The sequence below is a fragment of the Lepidochelys kempii genome, chromosome 1 (genome assembly GCF_965140285.1).
Source record: "Lepidochelys kempii isolate rLepKem1 chromosome 1, rLepKem1.hap1, whole genome shotgun sequence".
NCBI lineage: Eukaryota > Metazoa > Chordata > Testudines > Cheloniidae > Lepidochelys > Lepidochelys kempii.
Window position 1 is genome coordinate 286,863,557 of NC_136380.1, and position 19,817 is coordinate 286,883,373.

General features: G+C 45.7%; 1 protein-coding gene across 1 annotated transcript in view; it reads right to left on the minus strand.

Moving 5' to 3' along the window:
• The window catches only part of KCNMB4 (potassium calcium-activated channel subfamily M regulatory beta subunit 4), a 33,646-nt gene extending 14,378 nt beyond the window's left edge, over window positions 1-19,268 (minus strand). The window contains exon 1 of the mRNA XM_073331347.2: window positions 18,165-19,268. Coding sequence (XP_073187448.1) covers window positions 18,165-18,500 — 336 coding nt within the window. The 5' untranslated portion in view covers window positions 18,501-19,268. The remainder of the gene's footprint in view (window positions 1-18,164) is intronic.
• Window positions 19,269-19,817: the final 549 nt, after the last annotated feature.

Sequence of the window (19,817 nt, forward strand, 5' to 3'; positions counted from 1 at the left end):
TTCTTGGTTCAATAATGCAGTTTGGGAGTTTGTTTGGCAGTGGCCGTTACGACTACCACATCCACCAGAGGTCTTTTAGGGCCTGCTGGTTGGTGGAAGGGTTAAGACTTGTTAGCTTGATAGCAGGGTGTGTTCTATTTATGAGGGTTATTGGGCGTGAGGCTTCTGCGCCTTTCTGCCAGGCTGCATTGACTCTGCTTGAAGCTAGGAGATTTTCTTTAGGCCATGAACTAGCATAGGCCCCTGCCACGGGAGTGAGGAGAAAGGAGGAGTATGCTTGCACTGCCTGCTGGGCTATGTTCATTCGGTTTCAGTAATGTCTTTTGCCTGGTGTGGTGTTTGAGCTCTCTTGGAGATGTTTAGAGGTCACTCCTTTTACTATTCTGTCATCTTCTGGTACTGTTGCATTCTCTGCTGGATGAAATTTATAGGCACATCACAGTGTTTGACAGGAAAAGTGAGCCACCAGGATTTCTTGTGGAGAAATTCCACCCCGCATGCATGAGATTCCTCATTTCTCAATCTGGCTGAGTTGACATGGCTCACTTGTACCAATCCCACTACTATAATTCCAACTTGAAGATAGTAATTGCCGAATGAGGTAACAATGGCTACTTTTTTTTATAAATATCATATGTCCCCGAGTTCACCTGGTTGGTATTATCCTGAGTGAGTTCAAGGCATTAAATCAAAGGAGGATGGCAGAAGGGAAACAAACTGGTAACAACAAAACAATGGCAAAGATAAAGTATGTCCAGAGAATACCGGGGGTCCTTGAGGAAACAATAGGGAATACCCCAGCCAGCCCCCAACCAGGCTCGGAAGGTTTACTCTTCGCATTCCTGAGGCCAGGATCAAAGGGGATACTAAACCATCAAAGCATCGAGGGCCTAAAAGAGTAAAGGGGGTTGACTGAGTTGCTGGGTGCTGCTCAAGTGAGCACTGATAGGAATGCAACAAGACACAGAGACCATGCTGCAGCAGGGCAGTCTGTGTCTTCCAACCCACAGATGAAGGTAACTGGGCTGAAGGGGGCTTACCAAATATGAAGATATAGGTAAGGGGAAATATATATATAGCCTTTTTGTTTTATCCCTTTGTTCAGTGTGCTACATGCCTTTGGCTGAATGACTAAATAGTGCTTTGTTCTGAAAAAAATGGTTTCTGAGTCACTCTCATCAGTTGTTACAGGCTCCCAGACGAAAAGAGCTAGAAGGTGCCAAACCCAGTTTAGGTTGCAGCCTCCCAGCTTATCACCTGTGTTAACCAGACAGCCCCGAGATCCAGTCTAGGAGTGGTAGGACCATAGGGCTCCACCCAGAGAGGGATGAAGTTAGTGAAACCTGCCTCCAAAGGGGTACACCTGAGAGAAACTGAAAGGGGTCTGAAGTGTGATTCGCCCCAAAACCGTGACAGTCAGTAAAATTCTTGTACCCTTCCTGCCAGATCTTCAGAGAAACTGCTACCATCTTTGTACTATTTAATTCAAGAAGTGGGGGGAAATCAGTTGAGAGGCTTCCCTCTTAGTGTCTGCTATTGTTTAGAATAGCATTAGTGAGAAATGTTTGTCCTACCTAGCAACTCTTGGAGTAGCATTAATCATTTGTAGGGCCTACAGGTCCCAATCAAGATCAGGCCATCATTGTGTTAGGCAAGGTCCAATGCATTGCCCAAAAGAGATCATTTAGACAAGGCAAACAAAGGGCGAGAAGGAAATTAGAGGCTCAGGGTCTCAAGACCACCCTATGCCCTGGGTCTGAGCTCAGGTGGCTAGCCCAAGTCTCTGCTCGAGCTGCAACGTCCATGCTGCTATTTTGAGTGTGCTAGCTCAAACCCCACTTGCATGAGTCTGTCTACCCAGCCTAGCAGGCTTGCCCCCAAAGGCAGTATAGACATACCCTCAGTGGTCAAGACAGAAGTGCAGGGGAAGGTTGGACGAGTCAAGGGATATGGGAGACTGTGACAGTATGGTTGAAAGGACTGGGAGGAGAGGCTACTTACATGCCTTACAGGGATATGTCAATGTCCATACAGTGCTTTGAACATATAAAATGCTGTTAAGTACACTGAAACATGAAGCCCTAGATGTATCAAGCTGGGCATGCAACCCTAAAACACCTAAAATTAATGGACTTAATCTACCTGTGTCTCAAGTTCCTCATCTGTAAAAACCCTACCTACCTCACAAGGGTCTGGAGAAGACAAATTCATTAATGGCTGTTAGGTTCAGCTACTGTGGTGAAAAGACCATGAGGAAATTAATAGTTCTGTATCCAGTGCAAGGTTTGGATATGTGCACTAGGTATGGTCTGGGGCCACAAACTTGAATAATGACAGGTTTCAGAGTAGCAGCCGTGTTAGTCTGTATGTGCAAAAAGAAAAGGAGTACTTGTGGCACCTTAGAGACTAACAAATTTATTTGAGCATAAGCTTTCTTGAGCTACAGCTCACTTCATCGGATACATTCAGTGGAAAACACAGTGGGGAGATTTATATACACAGAGAACATGAAACAATGGGTGTTATCATACACACTGTAAGGAGAGTGATCACTTAAGATGAACAAATACCAGCAGGAGAGCAGGGGGAGAAAATCCTTTGTAGTGATAATCAAGGTAGGCCATTTCCAGCAGTTGACAAGAATGTCTGAGGAACCTGGGGGGGTGGGGGGGGGGGAGGGATAAACATGAAGTGAGCTGTAGTTCACGAAAGCTTATGCTCAAATAAATTTGTGAGTCTCTAAGGTGCCACAAGTCCTCCTTTTCTTTTTGCGGATACATACTAACACGGCGGCTACTCTGAAACCTGTCATTATGCAAGGCACTACATTTAGCCGTATGGAGTGGAAATCTATCAACTTCATGAAAAAACTTGTACAGATACAGACAGACATCTTCCCTTCCAAATGCAAAACAGATGGACATCGTACCAAAAGGACTGAAAGTAAAAAATCCATTACAATCTACATACCTCACAGACTATGCTGACAGCTTGTGCCACATACTCTCAAAGAAACTGCGGAACCACCTGATCAACATCCTCTACAGCAAACAGGGAAAGATTAAGAATGAGCTCTCGAAACTGGATACTCTCATAAAAAACCAACCTTCCACACAAACTTTCTCGTGGCTAGACTTTACAAAAAGTAGACAAGCCATTTACAACACACACTTTGCTTCCCTACAAAAGAAAAAGGACACTAAACTATCTAAACTACTACATGCCACAAGGGGCCACAACAGTGGTTCCCTAAACCCACCCAGCAATATTGTTAATCTATCCAACTATACTCTTAGCCCAGCAGAAGAATCTGTCCTGTCTCGGGGCCTCTCCTTCTGCCCCTCCACCCCCACAAACATGATACAGTTCTGTGGTGACCTAGAATCCTATTTTCGATGTCTCCAACTCAAGGAATATTTCCAACACATCTCTGAACAACATACTAATCCACAGAGACCTTCCTACCAAGACTACAAAAAGAAGGATTCTGGGTGGACTCCTCCTGAAGGTCGAAACAACAGACTGGACTTCTACACAGAGTGCTTCCGCTGACTTGTATGGGCTGAAATTGTGGAAAAGCAGCATCACTTACCCCATAACCTCAGCCGTGCAGAACACAATGCCGTCCACAGCCTCAGAAACAACTCTGACACCATAATCAAAAAGGCTGACAAAGGAGGTGCTGTTGTCATCATGAATAGGTCGGAATATGAACAAGAGGCTGGTAGGAAGCTCTCCAACACCACTTTCTACAAGCCATTACCTCTGATCCCACTGAGAGTTACCAAAAGAAACTACACCGTTTGCTCAAGAAACTCCCTGAAAAAGCACAAGAACAAATCCGCACAGACACACCCCTGGAACTCCGACCTGGTGTATTCTATCTGCTACCCAAGATCCATAAACCTGGAAATCCTGGACGCCCCATCATCTCAGGCATTGGCACCCTGACAGCAGGATTGTCTGGCTATGTAGACTCCCTCCTCAGGCCCAATGCTACCAGCACTCCCAGCTATCTTCGAGACACCACCAACTTCCTGAGGAAACTACAATCCATCGGTGATCTTCCTGAAAACACCATCCTGGCCACTATGGATGCAGAAGCCCCCTACACCAACATTCCACACAAAGATGGACTACAAGCCGTCAGGAACAGTATCCCCGATAATGTCACGGCAAACCTGGTGGCTGAACTTTGTGACTTTGTCCTCACCCATAACTATTTCACACTTAGGGACAATGTATACCTTCAAATCAGCGGCACTGCTATGGGTACCCGCATGGCCCCACAGAATGCCAACATTTTTATGGCTGACTTAGAACAACGCTTCCTCAGCTCTTGTCCCCTAATGCCCCTACTCTACTTACTCTATATTGATGACATCATCATCTGGACCCATGGAAAAGAAGTCCTTGAGAAATTCCACCATGATTTCAACAATTTCCATCCCACCATCAACCTCAGCCTGGACCAGTCCACACAAGAGATCCACTTCCTGGACACTACGGTGTTAATAAGCGATGGTCACATAACCACCACCCTGTACCGGAAACCTACTGACCACTATTCCTACCTGCACGCCTCAAGCTTTCACCCTGACCACACCACACAATCCATTGTCTACAGCCAAGCTCTACGATACATTTGCTCCAATCCCTCAGACAGAGACAAACACCTACAAGATCTCTATCAAGCATACTTACAACTACAATACCCACCTGCTGAAGTGAAGAAACAGATTGACAGAGCCAGAAGAGTACCCAGAGGTCACCTACTACAGGACAGGCCCAACAGAGAAAATAACAGAACACCACTAGCCATCACCTTCAGCCCCCAACTAAAACCTCTCCAGCGCATCATCGAGGATCTACAACCTATCCTGAAGGACGACCCATCACTCTCACAGATCTTGGGAGACAGGCCAGTCCTTGCTTACAGACAGCACCCCAACCTGAAGCAAATACTCACCAGCAACCACATACCACACAAACAGAACCACTAACCCAGGAACCTATCCTTGCAACGAAGCCCGTTGCCAACTGTGTCCACATATCTATTCAGGGGACACCATCATAGGGCCTAATCACATCAGCCACACTATCAGGGGCTTGTTCACCTGCACATCTACCAATGTGATATATACCATCATGTGCCAGCAATGCCCCTCTGTCATGTACATTGGTCAAACTGGACAGTCTCTACGTAAAAGAATAAATGGACACAAACCAGATGTCAAGAATTATAACATTCATAAACCAGTCGGAGAACACTTCAGTCTCTCTGGTCACTCAATTATAGACCTAAAAGTCGCCATATTACAACAAAAAGACTTCAAAAACAGACTCCATGAGAGACTGCTGAATTGGAATTAATTTGCAAACTGAATACAATTAACTTAGGCTTGAATAGAGACTCGGAGTGGATGGGTCATTACACAAAGTAAAACTATTTCCCCATGTTTATTCCCTCCCCCCCCCCACTGTTCCTCAGACGTTCTTGTCAACTGCTGGAAATGGCCCACCTTGATTATCACTACAAAAGGTTTTCTTCCCCCTCACCCCCCCGTCCTGCCGGTATTAGCTCATCTTAAGTGATCACTCTCCTTACAGTGTGTATGATAACACCCATTGTTTCATGTTCTCTGTGTATATAAATCTCCCCACTGTATTTTCCACTGAATACATCCGATGAAGTGAGCTGTAGCTCACAAAAGCTTATGCTCAAATAAATTTGTTAGTCTCTAAGGTGCCACAAGTCCTCCTTTTTTTTAAACTGAATAATGAATATAAAGAAATACAAAAACAGAACAGCTGCTTCATTCTCTGTACACAGTCAATCCTGTGCACTGAATGAGGCAGGGGCCCTGTGTAAAACGAACGGTATGTGATCATATAATTACAGACTGTGCCATAATGCACATACACAAGGGGGCCAAGTTAAAGTTGCACAGGTGACCTTAATTCTAGCATTTCCTGATTTTGGAGTGTTTGACCTTTGTAACCTTAATGTTTTCAGTGCAGTTTTTTCTATGTGATGTAATATACACTATGCCCTAGATAGTTGTGTGAGTTGGTATAGCCCAATATTAGGGTGGTGCAGCATACTCCATCCTCTTCCCCCCACAGTATCTGAGTCATGGCTACGGCTAATCCTTCACCTGATCCCCTTCTGGAACATAGTACACATGGGAGAATAAGTAGTGAGCTATCCTTGAGCAGTTCTATCCAGCCATTATATGGGCAAGGCATGCTGTTTACTTCTTTCCTTCTTCCCAGCCACTCCCAGGACCCCCACCTTTATGGCCAGGAAGAATCTAGCCAATTATACACACACACTATATTTTATACACAGCTAAAGATACACATATGTATTCATTCACATAAGTCTTTTCTAAAATAAGTATAAATCAGACAAGTTATTTTTTGCGTTATGCTCAGTTGCAGGCATACAGAGAAAAAATGATTCTAAACAAACGAGTAAAGAGGCAGATGTCAATTTCTTTTTTAGCTGCAAGCTGACATATTCCACTGTAAATTTACACAACTAAATATATTTTTTGGCACTCTGCACTATATGTATTAGCAATAAATTCAGAGTTTGGGATTAGCAGCAGCATAACTGGTACTGCCTCCACAGTTAATCTATTCTGCTTGATTAATGGTACAGAAGGCGTAAGTCTTGATTTTTTTGTATTTGTATTTTATATGGAAGGTCTCCAATGCCCCAAGCTGTTAAACTTTGGCATGAAAATAGTTACTGCTATTGGAGCAACTAAAGAAAGTTTACAGTAAGTATTTTAATTAATTTAATCTGAAAAATCCATCATCCACAAATCAGGCACACTGAAAACAAACATTTAAATTGTTCTAATCCTATACAGTATTTTACATTCATATTTCTGGATTTACTCTGACCCAGCTGCTTAATCTTTTAAGAATCAAAATGAATCTAGGATTGTACAATTGTATGATTATTCCATGCAATACAACTTTGACTTTATTACATACTAATGGAAGAAAATTTGAGGATATCATTGTTCGAAACATACAATATTTGCTAGCATGTCAATATAGATACCTGAAGTTATAAATCTAAGGTGGAATGCTAAACTATAGAATTTAGAGAATACTTTTACAGGCCAAAAACACTGTTTTTGGAAGGGCTAGATTGCCACTAATTCAATTTTGTTGTGTAGAAAGTTTGTAATAAGACCAAAGCATACATTTTTCACACTACTGATTCACACAGAAGGTACAGATATCCTAGTGAATAATTAAACCAGGGTATGGAAAATAAAAGGTCTTTTAATAAAGACCATTAAAAACAAGTTGTTCAGGATTTTTGCTATGGTTAATAAGACGATTAACATAGTGGGTGTCTACTGCTGCAAGCCATAACTTTGATAAAAACATTTGGGGTTAAGACAGCTGTCCGATTGTTCATTCATAAAATATTCTTGACTAAAATCATTAAACTAAACCACAATTATAATCTGTTAATATGGCTATTCTATATTAGCACAACATTCGGAAAGCTTTTAACAGCCTATGAGATTTGATGACAGAACACTAAAAAGAACACTATTGTCCCAAGACAAAGACACTAAACTTAAAAAAAAAAAAAAAAATCTGCTATGGACACAAACCATGTGTCACTACATGTCACTACTTTTAAACATAGGCGTGCACAGCACATTGCATTAGGGTGTGCACCCAGGGAATTTTATTTATTTACTTATTTTTAAGGTGAACATTTATTGAATACTCAATCATAAAGGACATTATTTGTATTCATCAAACAAACTAAAGAAACTAAAACTTAACTAAAAACTTAATGTTTTTTAAATTAACAACTAAACTTTACTTAAAAAATGAGACACAAAATACCAAATGTTTGCTGTAGTGATAACCAGGCGTATACAAAGATACAGTCAATTTTCATGATCTTTATCTTTAACCAGATAATGAGCTAACCCAAATTGACCAAAACAGAGTAAGGTTTCTTCATCTTTCTGTCCTAGAGAATGAGACGTTGCTCACCAGGTGTTATGGACTTAAATTCTTCAATCACATCATTGTAATTAACTGACGAAGCCAATTCTTGTTCAATGTACAAAATCATGAGTGATTCGAGGCGCTGCTGGAACATTGTACTTCTTAGTTTGTTTTTTAACTGTGCTAGTTTCGAAAAGGCTCTTTCATGTGAACAGCTTGTAACAGGTAAGACTGCAAAGCATTGAATAGATTTGTTAAAGTTCTGGAACATGGAAGACCGATCCGATTCCTTTAGCCAATCAAACCACTCGCTGGTGGTGTTCGTAGTGCTACCTTTAGGAACAGATCCGTCATAACCCTGAAGCAATCCGACTTCAGGTTCCAGCTCATCCAAGGACACTTTAAATTTGTTGGCAATGATTCTCATATTGTCCATGCCAATGTCTAAGCTCAACAGTTTTTCCATTGCAGTCACAATTTTACAAGTCTCCTGTTCACGATTACCGGCATTGACCAGTGATTTGGAGTCTAGGAGTGGGGAAAATGAAGTTATTCTCTCCTGCTCCTCTTTTGTATCAAAGTGATGCTGGGACTCAAATGCATCATCAATACAAGTGGACGTTTCTCTCTTCTTAACTGGAGGAATCGATATATCATTCTCTACACACATTTTCACACTGTCATTGAAAATAGACTGAAAATATTCTGGGCCACTTCTCATCACAGCCAAAGAGTTACACAAGCTTTTCACCCCTGTCATTGCAGTAAGTAAGTTGAGATCTGGAGCTTGAAGAGCCTTACTCACTTTTACCACCATCTGGAGAATAAGGTGCATCATGTGAAGGGCAAAGATGAACCTGAATGAATTTAGTTCATGGATAAAGCCCCTGGCTTTTATTTTAGCGTCAGCAAGGCAAGTTGTTTCAATAATCTCTTGTAAAGCTTGTAAAATGATGGAGTAGTTTTGTTTTACAGCAGCCACTGCTTCTGCTCTGCATGCCCATCTTGTGTTTGACAGGGACTTCAAAGTCTTCAACTGGAATCCTACTTCTTGTGAAATCTTCTCCATTACTGCATGTCGCACAGGACTCCCCTCCATGAGGGCATAAAGAGAGTCTGAATAACATGAAAAAAAATCAAAGACAGTTCTGTTTTGTTTACTTGCAGTGCATGCATCTTCTAGGATGAGGTTCAAACAATGCGCATTGCAGTGTACATAGAGTATATTTCACTGTTTCTTTCTTCACATTTCATTTGAACTCCCACAGTACGTCCAGATGTAGTAGATGTGCCATCAAAACAGACACAAAATGTTCAACTGGACTATGTTTTTCATTGTCAAAATACCGAACCACAATGGACATCTGTTCATGGTGTCCACAGTCAGTAGTGTCGTCGGCAATTATTGAGACCATTTTTCCATTTAGTGAAGACACAATCTTTTGTTGCACAACGTTGTGCAAGGCTACAATTAAATCATTTTGGATGCGATTACTCTGATAGGTAGCGTTTTGAGGAGATTGTTGCACATACTTTGCCATTATGGGATCATATTTTTGGAGCATATTGACACGATTTAGAAATAAACCTTTCTCAAAACTGTCAGCTTTTTCATTGTGACCCCTGAATGGTCTCCTACTGTTTGCTCAACACAGAACAATGTCAATCAGTCGCTCCACTACCCTTCGGTTATGGCACAGTTCTTCTTCTTGTTTAGACAGATAAGCCTGCTTGCTCTCATCCAACAATAGGTTTCCCCTCATTAAAACTTGACCATGAAGAACAGCTCAACACATGATTTTTTGACAGTTGGCGGTTTGTTTTTAAAACATTTATTAGCCCTATGCCAGTTTCTGAATCCCTTATCAATGAATGCTGGATCAGTGTGACCTTTGTTTGCTGCATCATTAGAGGAGAGGAAACGGCAGTAAAAGCAAAATGCTGCGTTCTCTGATGGGCTATATTCTAACCACCTATACTTTTCATACCAATCGGACTAAAAACTTTTGTTTATTCCCTATTTTACTTCTAGGAAACATACTCAATCTAGGCTGATAAGGACCTCTAGATCATCAAGACTGGCGTTCTAATCTATTTTTTGGAATATCACAGACCGGCTCGTCAGATGGAATGTTTGATGGCTTTGAATAGCAACTACACTGACCTGAACTAAGAGACAAAGTCTGTTTCTGTTGGTCATTACTCAGTTTATTGCACGCACTGGAACTGGTGGTGGCGGCATTATCTTCATGTAAGTTCTTAACCGAGGAGTCCGAGGTATTTGCACTACTATCAGCACATTCGTTATAATTCAGTTTGTCTGCTCCTTTTCTTATATTAACAACAAACCGATCCATATTTTAAAATTAAAAGGGGGTATCATACCATTGAATTAAAACTTAAAGCAACGCTTGTTATGCTATTTCAGTAGAGTACACGCGACAAAGATTACAAACACTGTAGACACTGCGCTGGGCATGCCTGATGCGGCCGCTTATATAGGTCAAAGAATTTTCTAGAATAGTAGTCAGAGGGCGAGGGGAGGACCAATGGTAAAGTGGCGCTGCAGTAGTGGGGATGCATGCTGCGACTGAACGTGGGCTTTCTATACATTTCTACAACATCTATATTAGGCAATTGGGTGCTTATTGCATAATACAACATAATACCATCAGAAATTCCTAGTTGTGCAGTTGTATCTTCTAGACTGAGCACTGAGTCCCACTGGGTAGATAGAAAGATTAACCTAAATCTATACAGAAGCCTGTGGAACCCCATAAGATTGGGTCCCTAAACCATGAACTATTAGAACTCATTTACAAAACTTTTCTTAAACATTACATTAATATATTGTCTCATACTATAGACGGGGGAAAGGATTGGTCCCCAGCTGGAGGGAGGCAGGGGCCAGGGGCAAGAGCACAGTGGGGCATGGGGGGAATTGGTCACCAGCTGGAGTGAGGTAGGAGTCAGGGGAAAGAGGAGCACAATGGGGCATGGGGGGAGGATTAGTCCCTGCTGACTGGAGCAAGGCAGGGGCTGGGGGCAAAAGCACAGCGGGGCGGGAGCTAGGGTTGGTCCGTGGAGCAAGGGAGGGGCTGGGGGTAAACTGCAAGTGCAGCAGGGCTAAGGAAGGGGTAAACAGGATCCCCCCCACTCCTGCCCACATAAAGTGGGTACCTACCTTCTCCCTGGTTCTAGCCCATTCTGTCTGTCTCTCTCTGCACCGAGCTGAGGGAGGGGGTGCACTGAGTACAGGGCTGGGGATGCAGGGTCTGGGAGGGAGTTAGGGTGCAGGAGCAGGCTGGGGGTTGGGGTGAAGGGTCTGGCCAGGAGCTAGAATGAGGGAGGGGGCTCAGGGTTGGGGCAGGAGGTTGGGGTGTGGAGCACTTACCTGAGGCAGCTCCCATTTGGTGCGAGGGGTGCAGGTGGATATGTGGGCAGGAGGGCACAGGAGCTCCCCGTGTGCTGCTCAGGGTGTGGATGTTGGGGGGCTGGGTATGTGTGGAGGAGTAGGAGTCAGAGCTGGGTTTGTGGGGGGTGCAGGAGTCAAGGCATGAGGTGTGGGGGGCGCTGGGTATGTGTGGAGGTGTAGGAGTCAGGGCTGGGGTTGTGGGATGCAGGAGTCAGGGCAGAGGGCTGTTGTGGGGGTTGCTCCCAGCCCTCTGCCCTGAGCGGTTCACAGCAGGGGGCTGGAGAGGGTATACCCCGATTCCACCGCCTTTCCCAAGGCCCTGCCCCCACCTCTTCTCCACTTCCTCCTCTCTCTCCCCTCCCGCCCCCACACATAGCTGATTGGGGGCAGGTATAGAGTGAGAGGAGGAGGGGCGCTGGGGGAAGAAGCAGGAGCTTGGCTGCCGGAGCAGCAGGACAGAGCCTGGGGCGCACAGCACCACCAAGCTTCTGCCCCCGCAGGGGAGAGCAGGGGCAGAAAAGAGAAGCCAGGCCAGGGCCCACCCTACCCCAGACTCCCCCGCCCCCCATCTCCAGCAGTCCGGCTGCCTTTTTTTTTTTTTTTTTTGCACTTGGGGCTGCCTTGATTAGGGTGTGCCTGGGCACACCCCGTGCACACGCCTATGCTTTTAAAGTAAACTATTATGCCAGACAAAAACTCAGGTTTTTGTTTGTTTTGGTTTTTGACAGGAGTTTCTAAAAGTAGGTAAAATAATTGAAGTGCATTTCCTTCTATGCCTTAAGTTTAGTTTAATTAAATTACTAGAGAATTTACTTATGATAAATATATACGTTCTACTCTTACAGTCCCATCTAGTAAATTACCGTCAATCAGCAGCAGCCTATATGCCACAATAAGAGACTAAGGAAGCTTAAGATGCGACACAATTGTTAAGGAAAACTAATGACAATATTAGTTAAAAACTTGTAACAGCAAATATGTAGATGGATATTTATTTGCTTCAAGTTTCTAAACTACACCTATAGGTGCCCATACAATGTTCTGCCTGTCTATCCCCATAAACTAAAAATCACCAACCAAATAATGGGTTGCCCATCAACATACCACCTCAGCCAACCACCTCCTCAACAGCCTTGGAGAGCAGAGGAAAAAGAGGGTCTTACCAAAAGTTAACAAATCAGTGCACTGATAGACTAAGACAGGGGTGGGCAAACTACGGCCCAGGGGCCAAGTCCGGCCCTTCAGATGTTTTAATCCAGCCCTCAAGCTCCTGCTGGGGAGCGGGGTTGGGGGCATGCCCCACTCCGCGTGTGCTGGGGCTCCCGGAAGCAGTGGCATGTTCCCCGTCCGGCTCCTATGCGTAGGGGCAGCCAGGAGGCTCCACACGCTGCCCCCACCCCAAGTGCCACCCCTGCGCTCCCATTGGCTGGGAACCACAGCTAATGGGAGCTGCAGGGGCGTTGCCTGCAGACAGGGCAGCGCACAGAGCCACCTGGCCAGAGCCTGCACCTCTGACCCCCTTCCCGCGCCCCAACCTCCTGCCCCAGCCCCATCCCAGAGCCCGCATCCCCAGTCGGAGCCCTCACCCCCTCCCGCACCCCAACCCCCAATTTTGTGAGCACTCAGGGCCTGCCATACAATTTCCATACCCAGATGTGGCCCTCAGGCCAAAAAGTTTGCCCACCCCCGGACTAAGATGAGAGTTCCAGTTGGATTGCCTCTTCTGATTTCAACAGTAGCTGTAATATGAAAGCAACCTCTGCTTGCTGGGGCTTTGGATCAAGCCTTTTTTCCCTTTTGGGGACTGCTTATCCAATGGGTAACATCCAAAAAGCATCTCAAGTAAAGGGGCCTGGAAAATGCTGTCCTTTGTGGACACCTGAGCAAAGTCAGTGTTCTGCAATGTAATATAACTAGGGCCCTACCAAATTCACCGCCATGGAAAATGCATCACAGACCGTGAAATCTGGTCTCCCACAGTGAAATCTGGTCTTTTGTGTGCTTTTACCCTATACTATACAGATTTCACGGGGGGACCAGCATTTATCAACTTAATAACCCAAAAGAGAGTTGTGTGTGTTTGGGGGGGGATGTCCCAGGGTTACTTATGCACTGCCTTCAGAGCTGGACGCCTGGCCAACAGCCACTGCTCTCCAGCCGCCCAGCTCTGAAGACAGCGTCCCACCAGGAGCAGCGCAGAAGTAAGGGTGGCTATACCATACCATGCCACCCTACACTTACTTCTCCGGCTGCCCAGCTCTGAAGGCAGCAATGCAGAGTGGTGGTTGCTGACTGAGGACCCAGCTCCACAGGCAGCAGCTCTGCCTTCCGCTGCCCCCAGCTCTGAAGGCAGCGCCGCCACCAGCAGCAGCACAAAAGTAAGGGAAGCAGTATCGCAACCCCCCTACAAGGACCTTGTGACACCCCCCAGCTCCTTTTTGGGTCAGGACCCCTACAATTACAACACCATGCAATTTCAGGTTTAAGTAGCTGAAATCATGAAATTTACGATTTTTAAAATCCTATGACTGTGAAATTGACCAAAATGAACTGTGAATTTGGTAGGGCCTACATTTAACTCAGAGTTTTTTCCTAGGTCCTTCTTTTGCACGTTCTGTTACTGACAGCTAGAGCTGGGTGAAATTTTTCAACCTAAACTTTTTTTTTTTTGCGTGACAAAAACAGATTTGGTGACAGTCACACATTTCAAAAAGTTCATGTTGATTTTGCCACATTGTTTTGGTTAAAAAAAAAACAAAAACAAAAAACAACAAAACCTCCCCCCACATTTGAAATTTCAAGCATTTCAAAATGAAACGTTTTAGTTTTATTATTCAAAGTTATTTTGTCTAGAAATTGTTTAATTAAAAACATTAAAGATTAAAAACATTAAAGATTGCCCAAAAACTAAACAAAACCTTTTGTTCAACCCAAACTAATTTTCTTTCAAATGTATGATTCACCACAAATTTTGAAAAAAATGGTTTTCAGTTCTCCTGGAAACTGAAATTTTTTATTTTTCAGAAATGACAGTGAACCAAAAATATCCTATATTCACACAGCTCTACTGACCACCAACATCCCTACTGAAAAGGGAGCTGCGATGAAGCAGGTTGGTTGGAACAGTTTGAGGTACATGTGGTACATCTTTGTTCCTTGCCAAATGACTCACACCAATGTCTATTCTAAACAAAATGTGTGTCAGTCTATAAACCAGCCTGGTGGGACTGCAAGAAGCTTATGGTTTAATGTCTCACTCCATGATATACAGTGTTATCCTGCCCCACTGAAGTCAATGGGAGCTTTAGCCGTGACTTCAATGGGTACAGGATCAAGCCCATAGCAATAAGCTACTTTCCTTTCCTACACCTTCATCCAATTCCTATTAAATTTTAGTGCCCTACATTTCCTAATACTGACTTCTGCCCCCTCCCCACCTCTTTCTCCTTGCTTATAAATTTGGTCTCGGGGGAAAAAATAAAAAGACCATAGTACATGTTTCTTCTTTCAGGGCACAAACAAAAACTGGCACTAAACATGAGTGTTCTAATACCTTCCTCCAAATTACTTCCCTCCATCATTGTCCTAGGATGATTAGTAATGATTTTATCTTGCAAGCTCTGAATGAACATTAACTAATCTTCACAACACTCCTCTGAGCTAATTAAATATTACTGTTCCCATTTATTAAATAGAGAAAGACCAAGAAGATAGAATTTCTAAGGCTACCCAACAAGTCAATCTCTCTCAAGCTCTTCATCCACTGAAGTAGTTCACCCTTGTACTATCCCTACTGTGATCCTAGTTTACTCTTTTGTGCTGAGCCATATCACAAGTTTTATTAAAGCCCTTATAAGTTTTCTGCACTTTAACTTCTCATTCTTTTAGCAAACTAATTCTGTCAGATTTTCAGAAACTTTCTTCTTTTTGTAAATATACATTATACTGAACAAAATTTCCTCCAGCCAATCAGAATGCTGGAAAGTTGACTTACTCATTAAGAAGTGCTTTAAAAACAAACAAACAAACAAAAAAACCTACAAAAAATTGAAGGGTCAATGCCAAATCACATTTCAAACAAATTTCCTTCACCATTTTATCTAAACAGTACCTCAACATCTTAGTTTACTAAATTGAAAAGAGTGAAATATTAAACAGCAATTACATTTTGATTCAGTCAGTTTCACTTTCAAGTTCTCTGCTGCAATATTTAGAATGCAAACAGTGCTGAGGAATGCTGGCTTAAAAACAACATTTTCTGCTGTCTTAAATAAAACATAAGCTCTTTGAGGGAAGATGCTAATGATCCTGTTCTGTAAACTACCTTGCAGTTTTGGGCACTGTAAAAATAAATACATAAGAGCAATAATAATTGATAATTGTGATGTTAGGCATAACAGAAGCTCATTTTTATAATTTTGTTCAAATTTGACATAAAAGCTCAAGTTATTTATGAACATACAAGCAAAAATTGCCTAAACCCATTTACCACTAAAAAGTAATAGATTAACTAAAACATAGTTTTCCTGTATATTTCCTATTTTCTGATTAGCTGCACCAAGCCAGCAGTGCTGAGATCTACCATGGTGCTGTCCTAGAATCCGTCTGGAAGATGAAAGAATCCAAGTAGGTGTTTTAGACATTTTAAAATCTTCCTCTCTCAAACACACACCTGGATCCATAGCAATGTCAGGAAAACACACACTTTTTCCAAGTAATGGTGCATAACCATTTCTAAAATGAATACTGTGGCTTCAGTGAGTTTTCCTAGCTGATGCAGAGACCATTATTGCAGAACAAACTTGAATTCTATTAATGTTCACTTAACTCAAATTGTAACTTTGGATCCCTAAATGTAGCTCCCAGAATACTGTCCATGTGGTACAAGTGTAATAAATCTTTAGTCTCCTGAATCTTCTCTGCATAATTTCTTGTATCTTTCATTCAGGTTAGTTCCTCAAAGCTTCTATCTGCAACTAATTTAGTACTGAGAAAATGAGGTACTTACTTATGGCAGTACTATATTATATCAACGTTAGTTCATCAATGGTGTTTCCAGAAATTTCAAATCGGTTGCAGCTCTCCTTGTCTGAAGAATTCTTGAACGCAGGAAGTAGATGTCCTTTGCAGAGTGCGTCAGACATTCTAATCTTTTGGCCATTGCTTAAGAAGAGTAGTCAAGCATGACTTCTTGTGTTTGCTCCAAGAGATACAGGAGACAGGTTGATTGCCGAAAGTATCCCAGCTTGTACATATTACAAAACTCTAGATCAGTGGTTCCCAAACTTTTGTTCCGCCGCTTGTGCAGGGAAAGCCCCTGGCGGGCGGGGCCGGCTTGTTTACCTGCCGCCTCCGCAAATTCGGCTGATCTCGACTCCTAGCGGCCGCGGTTCGCGGCTCCAGGCGAATGGGGGCTGCTGGAAGCTATGTCCCCGCTTCCAGTAGCCCCCATTGGCCTGGAGCTGCGAACCGAGGCCACTGGGAGCCGCGATCGGCCGAACCTGCTGACGGGCCGTAAACAAACCAGCCCGGCCCGCCAGGGGCTTTCCCTGCACAAGCTGCCGAACAAAAGTTTGGGAACGACTGATCTAGATTAAGCCACATTATGAAGAGAAACCTAAAAAGAATATCGACAGAGTTCCCTAATTTCATGCTCATGGATGTGACATTTTCCAGATTTTCTTCAAGATTTCTTACGTTTCCCTTGATATATAGCTGAATCCAGTATCCTAAATGCTCGTTAGCACTGAGGTAAAACTTTTGTTTTGTTTTGTAACTGACACAGTGTAGACTTTCAGTAGGCAGACTTCATGCACTCTCTCTTGTATGTACTTAACTCTGCATGCACCACCTTCCTTCCTTGTGTAGGTGTTCTACATTTTTAATTTAACTTCCAGGCTTCCATTCTCAGTGTTGTGTACCCATTCACATATGCCTGTAACTATATCCCCCTGAATATTCGGCACTCCCTTGTTCATCCACAATGGTATTCTTATGCACAACAATGCGTTGGAGACTTGTAGCTTTGAGACTCAGCTATGAATCACAACACAATATACCCTGCCAGCTAATCTAAATCAGGAACTTTCAAGCAGGAACCAAATGTAAGAGACAAAAACTTTAAGCAAAAGCATGAAGATCGTGTTTCTCTCTGGCCGAGTGTGGAGGTCCTGGTAGATCGGGTCTCAACCACAAGCTTGGCGTTGCTATCTCCGCAGCCTGATGGATTCCGCGGCTTCAAGCTCCCATCAATTGTTGGCTCTTTTACTGGACACGATTAACATTAAGCGGGAAAAAACTCCGGGCTCTTCTTCTTATTAGACCTGTGATCCCTTTCAAGGAACCTGTGAGCAGGTGCGTCCATGCCGGGGCGGGGAAGAGGAGCGGCCAGAGACCGGGTGAAGAGCTTATCCAGGAAATAAAGTTAACTCTGGAGGTAAAACTTTGCTGTCCTACGGGAGGCGGGGAGGAGGGGCTCCAAAGGCTGCAGCGCCTCAGTTAGATACTGACAGCGCAGGGCTCTAGCAACAGGCGGCGGCACAGCCGGAGCAAAGAGGGGGCAATAGGACGCGAGTGGCTGATCTGCTTTTGCTATTCAGGCCATTAGATCCAGTGCCCGTGAGTTCCCCGTTCCCCATCCCCAGGATTCGGAGCCAAACCCCAAAGCACGGGCTGGCTTCTCCGTCTCCGCAGCTGGGACGTTACAGGCGCCCCGGGGCCTCCCCCTGCCCTTCTCTCCCTGGCGCAAGTTTACCTTCGGGTTGGTGATGAGCTGGTGCTCGTCCTGGTGCAGCAGCGCCCTGGAGTTGGACTCCGAGTTGTTGACGTAGATCTGGAGGCAGGGGTACAGCGAGGTGCCCTTGCAATCCGTGCCACACGTGAACGTGCATTCAAACATCTCCCCGATCTGTTGCACCGAGAGCACCGTGCAGTTAGCAGCTTTGCCTTGCAAATCCTGCAAAGCGGGGTTGAGCCAGCAGAAACCCAGGATGAAGAGCGACACGATGCCGGAGACGATCAGGAACAAGCCGAGCCGGATGCTTTTGTCTTCGGCTTCTGTGTACTCGTAAGACACCCTGATTTTCGCCATCTCCCCCTAGACCACCGGCAAGCGCTGCCCCAGCCTGGCAGCGAAAACAGCAGAGGGTGTGAGAGGAAAAGGGGGCGATCGGGGTCAAACTCTCTCCACTCCAGCCAAGCTCCCCTCAGCTGGGGTCCGGAGCTCCCCTGCTGAGGCGAGACGCCGCCGTGCAACTCTTCACTCCCGCCGCATGGTGCAAGGCGGAGGGTGCCCGTCACCAGTGCAAGCCCCCTCCTCTTCCCCCCGAGCGAGAGGTGTTTCCCGTTCCCCGGGCCTCTCGGCCTCTCCCTCCGCCAATGATCGGCGCTGGCTGGGAGCCTGACAACATCTGCCGGGAGATAAACCGCTTAGCGGGAGTGAGCTCGCTGCTCCCCCAGCAGCCCCTCATGGCTGGGAGACTCGCCCGCTCAGAAGTGACCCCGCTGATCCGCGGCAGCCGGTTGATCCTGCCCCCGAGCGAGGCAATCTCCTCTAGGGACAGCTTGGCCCGGGATTATCTGCCCCCGGAGACGTGTTCCAGGAAGCGCCTGATCACTGCTCCGGATTAATGCCATCGAAAGGCGCTCCTGAGCGGGGGGAAACGCCAGCCCCGCCCGGGGGAGGGCGGCGGGATCAGCGCCGCACGCGAGTGGGTAACTCGCTTGCATCCAGCCCTGCGCCAGGAGGGGCCGCTGGGGAGCCGACTCAGCCAAGACACGGTTTTCATTCAGGGCTCTGCTCGGCGACGGTGCCGGGCGGGCTCAGAGCCCGGCCCCGCCCCGCCCCGGCGCACGTGTGCCGAGCGCTCCCGCTGGAGCGGGACCCCGCTTCCAATCCCAGCCCGCGCCTCGGCGCGAGCCCCCGAGACCGAGCGGGCCCGGCGCTCACCGCGGCGGGGCCTGAGCCCGGCCCCCCGCGCAGCGCGCGGCGGCAGCTTGCGCCGCTCCTCAGAGCCCGGGCCCAGAAACCAGCACCCTCGCGCTCAGTGCGGGGGCGGCCCCCCCTCGCCTGGGCCTTCTCAGTTCTGAGCCCTCGAGTGGCCCGAGCTGGGAGCCGCCGGCCTGCCCTGGGCCAGGCAATCAGCGTGGGTACGAGAATGTCTCCCCCCGGGCGCCGGGAAGACGCTGAGCCTGGCGCCTAATCTCAGTGGCGCGCCTAGGCGGTAAAGCGGCCAGCTACCTAAACCGACCCCCGCAGGTGGCTGAGGGCGCTGAGCTCTGTCGCCCGAAGCACGTTGAGCGGCCCGCGGCCCTTGCACACGGTGCTTTGGAAAGAGGCTGAGGCCTGGCAGCACAGCCAGAAGCACAGGAGCAGGGTTTAGTACGCAGCGTTGGTCCAGGCCAGCAC